Source organism: Lepidochelys olivacea (assembly GCF_965140295.1).
Source record: "Lepidochelys olivacea isolate rLepOli2 genome assembly, chromosome: 1".
Classification (NCBI taxonomy): Eukaryota; Metazoa; Chordata; order Testudines; family Cheloniidae; genus Lepidochelys; species Lepidochelys olivacea.
The window spans coordinates 324932691-324944424 of record NC_140411.1 but is presented as its reverse complement, the minus strand read 5'-3'; the positions used below and the strand labels follow the sequence as shown (position 1 = coordinate 324944424).

At 42.9% G+C, this 11734-nt stretch overlaps 1 protein-coding gene across 6 annotated transcripts in view; it reads left to right on the top strand.

Moving 5' to 3' along the window:
• The first annotated feature begins 6049 nt into the window (after positions 1-6049).
• KIF21A (kinesin family member 21A) overlaps positions 6050-11734 on the top strand; it is a 173498-nt gene continuing 167813 nt past the window's right edge. For 4 of the 6 annotated variants that reach the window (XM_084630781.1, XM_084630779.1, XM_084630782.1 and 1 more), the window contains exon 1: positions 6050-6388. In XM_084630781.1, coding sequence (XP_084486907.1) covers positions 6345-6388 — 44 coding nt within the window. In that variant the 5' untranslated portion in view covers positions 6050-6344. The remainder of the gene's footprint in view (positions 6389-11734) is intronic. The other 2 variants (XM_084630783.1, XM_084630784.1) reach the window with 2 other exon arrangements.

Genomic DNA, 11734 nt, shown 5'->3' with positions numbered 1-11734 from the left:
GTGAAGTATCTACCAAGATGGGATGGATCTAAGTAGTGAGGCTGGTGAATTACTTTTGCTACTAGAATCATAGAATATCAGGGTTGGAAGGGACCTCAGGAGGTCATAGAGTCCAACCCCCTGCCATTCTCTCCTTTGTAAGTCTACTGTTGAAACCACTTGGGTCATTAAACAATGCCATCCAGGCATCTGCTACAATAATAGTAGATCTTTGTGCAGCAATAGAAGCTACATTTGGATCAATTAGAGTGCTATCCATTGAAAAAGTACTGGAAGAAGCAAAGACTTCAGTCCAGAAATTGAGTAATGAAGGCATTTATATTGAATCCTTAAGTGAAGAGGACAAGAAGTGTTTGTTAAGACAACTGAAAAAGTACACAAACGTGCTTCTTAAAAATCTACAATAGCGACTTATAGATTCTACTCAACCTCTACGTAGCTTTTACAGATCCCTGTAACATGAGTGAAATCTAATTAAATGGTCATGAAACATTTTTTTCAGTTTTTACTATGGTGCCATAGAGCCACCTTCACCCTCATGGTCTCACCCCTCATCGTCCCTAACCCCTCTCTTACCCCTAAATTTGAACACTTCCTCCCCCATTTCAATTCCTGGGGAAAACACTGATTTAAGTCATTCAGGATGGGGAACATGTACATACTGTAAAAACTTTTTTTAAAAAAAGCCCAAAATGAGAAGAAGGTTTTATTCTTTTGACACTGAAATTTGACTTCCTATTTAGCCCTATTGTGAGCTGTGGTTCTTTGGCACAGTGCCTCTGTACTGAAAAAACTTACATGTGTGTTTAGTCATGTGAATACTTCTATTGGACCATATTCTTCAGTCTGTGGGAGGAGGGGATGTGTTGAGTGTGTAGGGGGTGCTCTGAGGATGGAAGGGGACATGGTGGAGATGAGCGCTCGTATGTCTGGTCCCTAACTAGCATAATTTAAAATTTTATGCCACTGTCAGAAATTAGAGTAGGACCCAGATCTTAGTGGCTGAATATGAGTGAACTCCAGTCAGCCCCTGCAGCTGCTACTGTCCACGAGGTTTGGGCACAGCTCTGACTGTGGAGAACTGGTGCCAGTGACTTCAGTGGGATTATACACATGCTTAAAGTCTTTGCAGTAGTGGGGCCTACAAGATTAAATATGCTTTAATAATGCAAGTCCTGAGTCTGATATTATATAGGTATATGAAATCAAATCTAGCTTTAACCTGTGTGGTGTTTTAGCATTCCTAATGTGCTAGATGGATAAACTTAGTTGATTCTTATAAGAAAACATCCATTTCACTAAAACATAGCCTGTGACTCAAGAAAAACACATGGACCTTCTCCCTTATTCATACTAGTCTGAGAGAAGCTGTGTTCTCAAATATGAAAACTGACATAGAAATTATTCTCTGCTAACATGGTTGTACCAGATGTTGCCACCCAATGTGGATGGGTTACAATTATATTTTAAAGAGATAACATAAGAATGGCCATACTGGGTCAGACCAAAGGTCCAACCAGCCCAGTATCCTGTGTACCGACAGTGACCAATGCCAGGTGCCCCAGAGGGAGTGAACAGAACAGGTAATCTAGTGATCTGTCTCTTGCCATCCATCTCCACACTCTGACAAACAGAGATTAGGGACACCATTCCTTACCCATCCTGACTAATACCCATTAATAGACTTAACCTCCATGAATTTATCCAGTTCTCTTTTAAACCCTGTTATAGTCCTAGCCTTCACAACCTCCTCAGGAACAAGGAGGTTGACTGTGTGAAGAACTTCCTTTTATTTGCAAAAAGAAAAGGAGTACTTGTGGCACCTTAGAGACTAACCAATTTATTTGAGCATGAGCTTTCGTGAGCTACAGCTGAAGTGAGCTCAAATAAATTGGTTAGTCTCTAAGGTGCCACAAGTACTCCTTTTCTTTTTGCAAATACAGACTAACACGGCTGTTACTCTGAAACCTTCCTTTTATTTGTTTTTGTTTTAAACCTGCTGCCCATTAATTTCATTTGGTGGCCCCTAGTTCTTATATTATGGAACAAGTAAATAACTTTTCCTTATCCACTTTCTTCACACCACTCATGATTTTATATACCTCTATCATATCTCCCCCCCCCCCTTTGTCTCCTTTTTTCCAAGCTGAAAATTCCTGGCCTCTTTAATCTCTCCTCATATTGGACCTGTTCCAAACCCCTAATCATTTTATTTGCCCTTTTCTGAACCTTTTCTAATGCCAGTATATCTTTTTTGAGATGAGGGGACCACATCTGTACGCAGTATTCAAGATGTGGGCATACCTTGGATTTATATAAGGGCAATAAGATATTCTCCATCTTATTCTCTATCCCTTTAATTAATCTTAACATCCTGTTTGCTTTTTTGACTGCCACTGCACACTGCGTGGACATCTTCAGAGAACTAGCCACGATGACCCCAAGATCTTTCTCCTGATTAGTTGTAGCTAAATTAGTCCATCATATTTTATGTACAATTGGGGTTATTTTTTCCAGGGTGCATTACTTTACATTTATCCACATGAAATTTCATTTGCCATTTTGTTGCCCAATCACTGAGTTTTGTGAGATCTTTTTGAAGTTCTTCACAGTCTGCTTTGGTCTTAACTATCTTGAGCAGTTTAGTATTATCTGCAAACTTTGCCACCTCACTGTTTACCCCTTTCTCTAGATCATTTATGAATAAGTTGAATAGGATTGGTCCTAGGACTGACCCTTGGGGAACATCACTAGTTACTCCTCTCCATTCTGAAAATTTACCATTTATTCCTACCCTTTGTTCCCTGTCTTTTAACCAGTTCTCAATCCATGAAAGGATCCTCCCTCTTATCCCATGACAACTTAATTTATGTAAGAGTCTTTGGTGAGGGACCTTGTCAAAGGCTTTCTGGAATTCTAAGTACACTATGTCCACTGGATCCACATGTTTGTTGACCCCCTCAAAGAACTGTAATAGATTCGTAAGACACGATCTCCCTTTACAGAAACCATGTTGACTTTTGTGCAACAATTTATGTTCTTCTATGTGTCTGACAATTTTATTCTTTACTATTGTTTCAACTAATTTGCTCGGTACTGACGTTAGACTTACCAGTCTGTAATTGCCGGGATCAGCTCTAGAGCCCTTTTTAAATATTGGCGTTACATTAGCTATCTTCCAGTCATTGGGTACAGTAGCTGATTTAAAGGACAAATTACAAACCATAGTTTAATAGTTCTGCAGTTTCACATCCGAGTCCTTTCAGAACTCTTGGGTGAATGCCATCTGGTCCCAGTGACTTGTTACTGTTAAGTTTCTCAATTAATTCCAAAACCACCTCTAGTGACACTTCAATCTGACAATTCCTCAGATTTGTCACCTACAAAGGACGGCTCAGGTTTGGGAATCTCCCTAACATCCTCAGCTGTGAAGACTGAAGCAAAGAATTCATTTAGTTTCTCCGCGATGACTTTGTCTTTTTAAGTGCTCCTTTTTGTATCTCGATCGTCCAGGGGCCCCACTGGTGGTTTAGCAGGCTTCCTGCTTCTGATGTACTTAAAAAAACATTGTTACCTTTTTAGTTTTTGGTTAGCTCTTCTTCAAACTCCTTTTTGGCTTTTCTTATTACATTTTTACACTTAATTTGGCAGTGTTTATGCTCCTTTCTATTTACCTCACTAGGATTTGACTTCCACTTTTTAAAAGATGCCTTTTTATCTCTCACTGCTTCTTTTACATGGTTGTTAAGCCACGGTGGCTCTTTTAGTTTTTACTATTTTTTTTCAATTTGGGGTATACATTTAAGTTGAGCCTCTATTATGGTGTCTTTGAATAGTGTCCATGCAACTTTCAGGGATTTCACTCTAGTCACTGTACCTTTTAATTTCTGTTTAATTAACCTCCTCATTTTTGCATAGTTCCCCTTTCTGAAATTTAAATGCCACAGTGTTGGGCTGTTGAGGTGGTGTTCCCACCACAGGAATGTTAAATGTTGTTATATTATGGTCACTATTTCCAAGTGGTCCTGTTATAGTTACCTCTTGGACCAGATCCTGCGCTCCACTCAGGACTAGATCAAGAGTTGCCTCTCCCCTTGTGGGTTCCTGTACCAGCTGCTCTAAGAAGCACTTATGTAAAGTGTCAAATTTTGTCTCTGCATTTATTTCTGAGGTGACATGTACCCAGTCAATATGGGGATAATTGAAATCCCCCACTATTATTGAGTTATTTATTTTGATAGCCTCTCTAATCTCCCTTAGCATTTCATTGTCACTATCACTGTCCTGGTCAGGTGGTTGATAATAGATCTCTACTGTTATATTCTTATTAGAGCATGGAATTACTATCCATAGAGATTCTATGGAACATGTGGATTCATTTAAGATTTGTATTTCATTTGATTCTACATTTTCTTTCACATAGTGCCACTTGTGCCCCCCCACCCCTGCACAACCTGTTCTGTCCTTCGGATATATTTTGTACCCTGGAATGATTGTGTCCCATTGATTTGTCCTCAATCCACCAGGTTTCTGTGATGCCTATTATATCAATATCCTCCTTTAACAGGAGGCACTCTAGTTCACCCATCTTATTATTTAGACTTCTAGCATTTGTCACTTTAAAAACTTGTCACTGTCTGCCCTTTTCTGCTGTGTCTATGTGAATATTTCTCATCTGACCTGGCCCATACTTTTTCCTGACTAAAACCTAGAGAATCTCCAGCAATAGACTCTCCTCCTGTTAATTGTTCTTTCCTTCTCTATTAGCTAATCTACAATAATTTAAAAACCCCTAAATTATGAATCTTCCACAACTCCCTCAAGAGACTGTTCCACAGCCTAATGCAATCCACTTTCAAGAACCTTTTGCTGCTATTCAGTCTAAATATTCACTTTCTTAAACATATATTAAAAGAGGGGTTAGAAGTGAGACACCTGCCCAGGGACATCAGATCTAGGGAATGGTCTGTGGCTAAAGCACAGACAGCCCTGGGGAGATTCAGGTTCTACTTCTGTCTCTGCCGCATATTCTCTGGGTGACTTTAGGTTTATCTTCTCTGCGCCTTAGTCAGTTTCTCCATCTTTGGGTACATAATACATACTTCACAGGAATATTAAGGGGCCTGTCATTAATATTTGTAAAATGCTGGGCGATCTTAGTATAGAACATTTTATAAAGTTAAAGGAAAGATAATACAATATTTTATGTAGCAACTTGCAGTCAAACAATATTCCTAAGGAAAAAATAGCAAAGGAAAAGTGAGGAGGTTTAAGCCCCAAAGAAATAATTCAGTACTGCTTTAGTAGACTGAGATTTCTTCAGAGTAGGGGATTTGTTCCTGTAAAGAGTCAGATGTAGCTAGAGCCCCACTCCTGCAATCAGCTCTATGTGGGAAAGGAGTTTTCCTGCACTGATCTGATTGTAAGATTGAGGCTTGAGTATGCACATTTTTCATAGACTAAAAACCTTGCCTATCATTACAAATTCAAAAATGGGCCTATTCTGATGGAAAATCCTACTCAAGAATGTGACTTGTTTCAAGCAAAACCCTGCCTCTTTCCTAGCGGGGCTGCTGTTGGCATCAAAAATTAGCGTCCTCCCCCATACGTTTCCAAATGTCAAAACCAGGCAGTTTGTTAAAGCTGGGAGAAGAGTGGTGGGCAACTTCTGAACCAATTTGCCAGACAAAACAAAGCCGGGGAGCGCTGCAGGGCTCTGGCACGCTGCAGATGATGACATAGGGGCAATGCAGAACACGCAGTGCTCGGGAGTAAAAACCCAGCTCGTTCTGCCCTAGGGAGGGGAAGAAATAAGTGGAAGTGGCTTTTCTTTGGGGGGGGGGAAGAACAGGCTCAGCAGGGGCTGAAGCTCGTCCACCCCGGCTGGAAAGCCTGGACAAGCTCGGGGGGGGGGGCAGGGCGTGCTTCGCCAGCGGCGGCAGGCAGCGCCCGGCGCGGAGCCGCTCTCCGCCCTGGCAGCGCAGGCGGGGGGGAGGGAGGAGTGGCCTGGTTACGCATTGCGGCTGGAGAGAACCTGAGGCGGCCGGGAGAGGAGCTGCCGGCGCCGCTGCTGTCAGTGCGGTGGGGGCGGGAGCCAGGCTGGGCTGCAGAGGGAGCCGCTCGCTTCTCCGCAGCCAGAGCGCGCTCGCTGGGCTCGGGCGCCTCTCTGCCCGGGGGGCGCGGGACCCTCCCGGCGCGGCCGCGGTGCTACCTACTCAGCCAGGCACCTAAAATGGCTGGAGCGCGGAGGTGAGCGCGGCAGCGCGGCAGCCCCGCGCCCCGGCTCGGAGAGGCGGGCGGAACGAGCCTCTGTTTGCCGCCGCCGCCCCCCCGCGCTCCACGCCATGTCGGCGGGGCAGGACGAGAGCTCGGTGCGGGTCGCTGTCAGGTGAGGGCGCCGGGGTCGCTGCGCCGCGGCCGGGGGCCCGGGGGCGGGCAGGACCCCCGGGCAGCGCGGTGGTTGTGTGTGTGTGTGTGTGTGTGTGTGTGGTGGGGGGGGGGGCTCGCCGCGCCTGACGGGGGAGGGTCACAGGTGGACTTGGGACCTTCCGGCCTGGAGCGGTGCGGGCAGGTGGCTGCTGGTGTCCGGGGCGGCGTGAACCCAGCGCCCCGCGAGGCCTGGGGCAGGCCGCCGCCTGTCAAAGCTGGGGCCGGCTCTGGGGAGCCCCCCACGGGGGCACTCTTCTCTCCGTCCCACCCCACTCACTGACCACCCCGCAGCGGCGTGTGAAGCCGGCTTGTTGCGTTGGAGTGAATGGGGGTCCTGCTGAAAGCTCCTGCCTGAGACATCTGTGAAGGGAGTGAATACATGTTGAGCGTAGATTTCAAACATCGTGACTCTGAGCAGGGTTTCTATACAATAGAAGAACCAGGGGGTATTTTCCATACTGTATGCAATATCTTGAATGACGTTCCGGTGACTGTATTGTCATGAATATTCTGGACTGGACACACTACGGTCACGGTATCCGGGAGTAAAAGACAAGAGTATTCTACTCATGGAAAATTGCAACATCATTTTCCTGCATGAAATATTAATGAAGTATTTACAATAGAACAAGTGTATCAGCTTCTTTGATGTTAATCTCTCTAATTGAGTGTTTCCCAGGAATGGTTGAAAATTAAGAAAAAATCGTGTTCCTCTCACAAAATTTGAAACCACTGACTAATTCAGTAAGATTTAAACATCTGCATACAAACAATCTAATCCTGCAAACCCTTACTCATGAGTGCTTTCTACTAACATAACCTCTGTGACTTCAGTGGTGCTATTTGCATCAGTAATGCTTTCAGGATTAGACTCTAAAATTCTAGTATTTTAGGATGGCAAAGGCCTCAATCCTGGGAAGACCTGTGCAAGTCTTGAAGTTCATGTACTGTGAAAGTCCCATTGACTTTAATGAGACTATTCAGTGCATGAAGTTAAGTACCTACAGAAGTGTTTACAGGACTGGGACATAAATGATTTTAAAATGTCAGCTGATTCAAATGACTCAATTCTTTTATCAGAGATAAAAATCTGTCAGTGAAACTGGATTTTAGGGCTGTTCTAAGATTATTTTGTTGCTTCAAAAGATTCTATAGTAGTTCAATAATTGTTTCTTAAATTGTCTTAAGGTATCGGTTACTTCTTTCCTTCAAGCTTTTTGGGGGGAGGGATAGCTCAGTGGTTTGAGCATTGCCTGCTAAACCCAGGGTTGTGAGTTCAATCCTTGAGGGGGCCATTTAGGGATCTGGGGCAAAAATTGGGGATTGGTCCTGCTTTGAGCAGGGGGTTGGACTAGATGACCTCCTAAGGTCCCTTCCAACCTTGATATTCTATGATTCAAAATCTTTATGTAGTCCTTGTACAGGTGCTCTTTTAGTTTTGGACTATGCAAGCTGTCAGTTGGGTTTGAGTTATATGAAATAATTATACTGAATGATGAAATGAATTCTTCATTGTGTATTATGTTGGAGCTGGAGCATAATGTATAGGACTTTAAAAGCTCCATTTCTGTCACTGGATATTCAGATCCCTAATGTTCATTAGTTTGGACAAGGGCCAAATTGTAGGATGCAAAGGATGGATCCAAAGTATCCCAAGAGATGTAGAAGCAGCACTGTTACTGGGTGCTGATTGTAGATATATAGGTGGGGGCCATTGGATGACACTTTTATTAAATGCAGAGGCAAGCCCACAAACAATGAAATATGATGGATGCTGTACCAGTGTTTCTCAGACTTTATCGCACTGTGATCCCCTTCTGACAACCTAAATTACTATACGAGCCCAGGAAGGGGGATTTGGCGGAGGGGCCCAAAGCCAAGGCTCAAGGGCTTTAACCATGGGGGTGGGGGGCGAGTGGCTATAACCTGAGCCCCGCCACCCAGGGCTGAAGCTGAAGCCTGAGTCCTGCTGCCTAGGGATGAAGCCTTCAGCTCCGGACCCCAGGAAGTCTAATGCCAGCCCTGGCAACCCCATTAAAATGGGGTCATGACCCACTTGGGGTCCCGACCCACAGTTGGAGAACTGCTGCATCAGTTTTAAAATCAATATCTCAATTACAGTAGTGTTTTCTGTTAGGAGAAATTCTTCCTGTTAACTTGAGCAAATTGTCATTTGTTGAAATGCTTTGCTTGGAAAAGACTGAAAAGAGATATTCTATTCTGTAAGCAGGATGTTTCTATAAACAAAAGTAATTCAGAGGTGTAATCTTAAAAAACAGGATGTGTTGAAACAACTGCTTCACCTTTAAACAAAAATATTTCATATGTTGTTTTGAGAAGGTATTTTTCTGGTGCAGGATAGCAGATTTTTTATGTGTAGTTTTTGTAGCTAAGAGCTAAACAAAGCATTCTGGTACCAATGGATTTGTATTTGCAGACATTTGACAAATAGGATAGAAAAATATATGGTGAGCAGGCTAGTAAAAGTGAATTAAAAATAGGCAACTGAATTAAAGGCTTCTTTTGTGGCTCTGGGATCAATTTTAAATACTACGAAGTATATTCTCAAAATATAATCAGCAACCATCTTAATCCTCCAAATCTCAGTGCAGTTTGATAATGAGGGATTACACCCATCTTCCTTTCTACCTACATCCCTTGGAGGGTTAACTCTTCATGCACCAGATTTATCTCTCTGCTCTTAAGATTTCTAAGAGAAGCCATTCTGATCCAGGTTTTTTGAATGGACACAATACCAGTAACAATGTACAGAGCTTCATTTTAAGTTCTCATTTCAGTGTTTTGAAAGAAGAGTATTTCAGCTAATGACAGTACTTGCTCAATTTTGCAGGGACAGTGTGACTTCAATGGGTTTCAGTTGACTTTGAGGATCTGCATTGGTGCAGCAAATTGGAGAATTAGGGCCTTAATTAGTTTTATGAATGTTTCCGTGACTGCTTGCTTTGTCATGGTACCATATATATTCCTAAATGGGATGATAGCAAAGGTAAGGTCTTTAAAGGGCATATTTGCATTGAAGCTGGTGCAGAAAAGAACATGACTGGTACAGAGTAAACATCGGTATTCCCAAACTTTTGTACTGGTGACCCCGTTCACGTAGCAAGCCTCTGAGTGTGACCCCCTTTATAAATTAAAAAACACATTTTTATCTATTAAACACCATTATAAATGCTGGACGAAAAGTGGAGTTTGAGGTGGAGGCTGAGAGCTCGCAATCCCCCCCCCCATGTAATAACCTCACAACCCCCTGAGGGGTCCCAACCCCAAGTTTGAGAACCCGTGCTCTATACTTTTTGGATGTAATGTAAAGTAAAATGTTTAGTAAACCGTTTTTCCAGACCTACTAATGAAATAAAGTGAAGTATAACATGCTGTAGTGTGATGGAAAATGATCTTTTCTTTCCAATTATCACCACCCTTAAGCTATTCTCTTGCACACTAATTGCTTCAGAGTTTTTTGCATAATTATTGGGTAGTGAATGATGTACCAGATATTCCAGTTTTAGTGAAGCATGAGACCTGCAAGTATTTTGGCAGATAATCTAATAACTAATGTTAAACTCTGCAATCCAGAAAAATTCTTTCACTATTGTCAGCCTCCACTGAAAGAGGCTGATTTACAATTTTGATGATTATGTGCAACTTTCACAAAGAGCTTTGCTTTTAGTCTGTGTGACCATGACTGTGTACAATTGTCAGACATGCTTGTTTTCCATTAAAAATCAGAAAGTCCCCATTATAATCTAATCATATGACTATTTTTAAATGTAAAAACTACCTTTTTGTGACAGTGGAACTGCTATAGTGCATTTTTTGAATGCCCTTCTCATGTGTGAAAATTAATCTGCTTTGTTTTCTATGCAGAGTAAGCTATGAAATTCATAATGTTTTCATGATGGAAGAAAGATTTGCCCAATATGGATTTCTCAAAGAAAAAAAGAGGCACTGTGGTTATATATAACCAAATTACTGAAAACAAGCATTTAAGACAAATCTTAACTTAACTTTTTTTCTGTTTGGCCCCAAGTGCCATTGCTATCTAATCAAAGTGACATAGTGTATGGCAGTTACTAACTGGGTACCTAGTTTCATTCAGTTTCAGGAATGCTGCTGAAGCCTAGCTGACTAGGAGTGAACAAACAGATTATTTAGATAATATGCATATTTTGAACTGGTTCATTGGTGTACTATTGATTAACACTGTTACCAAGATAAAGTCATGTGTCTCTAACATCCTTTATAAGAATATTGGTCATTAATTTTTTTAAAATCTCTCTCTAACCTTCATTTTACAACAAAGTGCTTTTCCCACTTTTCCATAGGGTTCTCCCCCCCCCCCCTTTCTTTCTTTCGGAGGGAAGCATTTCATCCCAATATTTCTGTGCAGGGGATATGCCAAATGCTTTTAATGCTACTCCCTACCATTTTCTTTTCCTCCTGCTGTTGTTTTTACCCAGTATCCTTTTTCTTTTCCCTTCAGTTCACATCCAAATTCTCTTCTCCCTGCTAGATACCAGCACAGTCCATCACACCCACCCCCTCTTTTTTCCTCTTTCACCCACCCATCTAACTGTGTCTAGTATCTGTGGGGTTTACTGGGAGTAATTCCCCTCCCCGCCCCCCATTCTCGGTGGAGCTGCTCTCAGCCTCTCTTCTGGCAACTGTGCTCAGAGCAGGAAATGCAGAGAATTGTTTTTCATGGAGAAGAGGGAGTTAATTCCCTTTGGGTATGTCTAGACAGCAAAGAATAACCCGAGACTCTACAACCCTGCGGGGTGAGGGGGTCCCAGAGCTCAGGCTCCAGCCTGAGCTGGAAGTCTGCACAACAAAGAAACAACCCCACAGCCCACGCCTGAGTTGGCTGGCACAGGCCAGCTGTGGGTTTCTCTTTGCTGTGTAGATATACCCTTTGTGGCCCAGGAGCCTATTTCCATCACTATCAGCAAGGGGAAAAGCAAGTGACTTCCACAGAGAGTAGCAAGCAGCACGCTGTCTGGCCCCACTCATCCTTGACATGGAAGATAAAAAGAAACTAATAGAGGGGAGTGACCTAGTTAGACTGGGGGGGGGGGAGGTGCAGAGAAGGGGAAGCTGCAGTATATCAAGCGAGAGATTACTAAGGCACGGACAAGAACTTTTGCGGTAGGAATGAAAAGGGAGGACAGGATTTGGTGAGAGTTTAGAGATGGGGTAGGGAGAAGAGGAAAGATATCATGAGGTTGCAGGGAGGACAGAGGAGGTGAGACCAGTGATGGGGAAAAGAAGGGATTTGTATGATGTATAC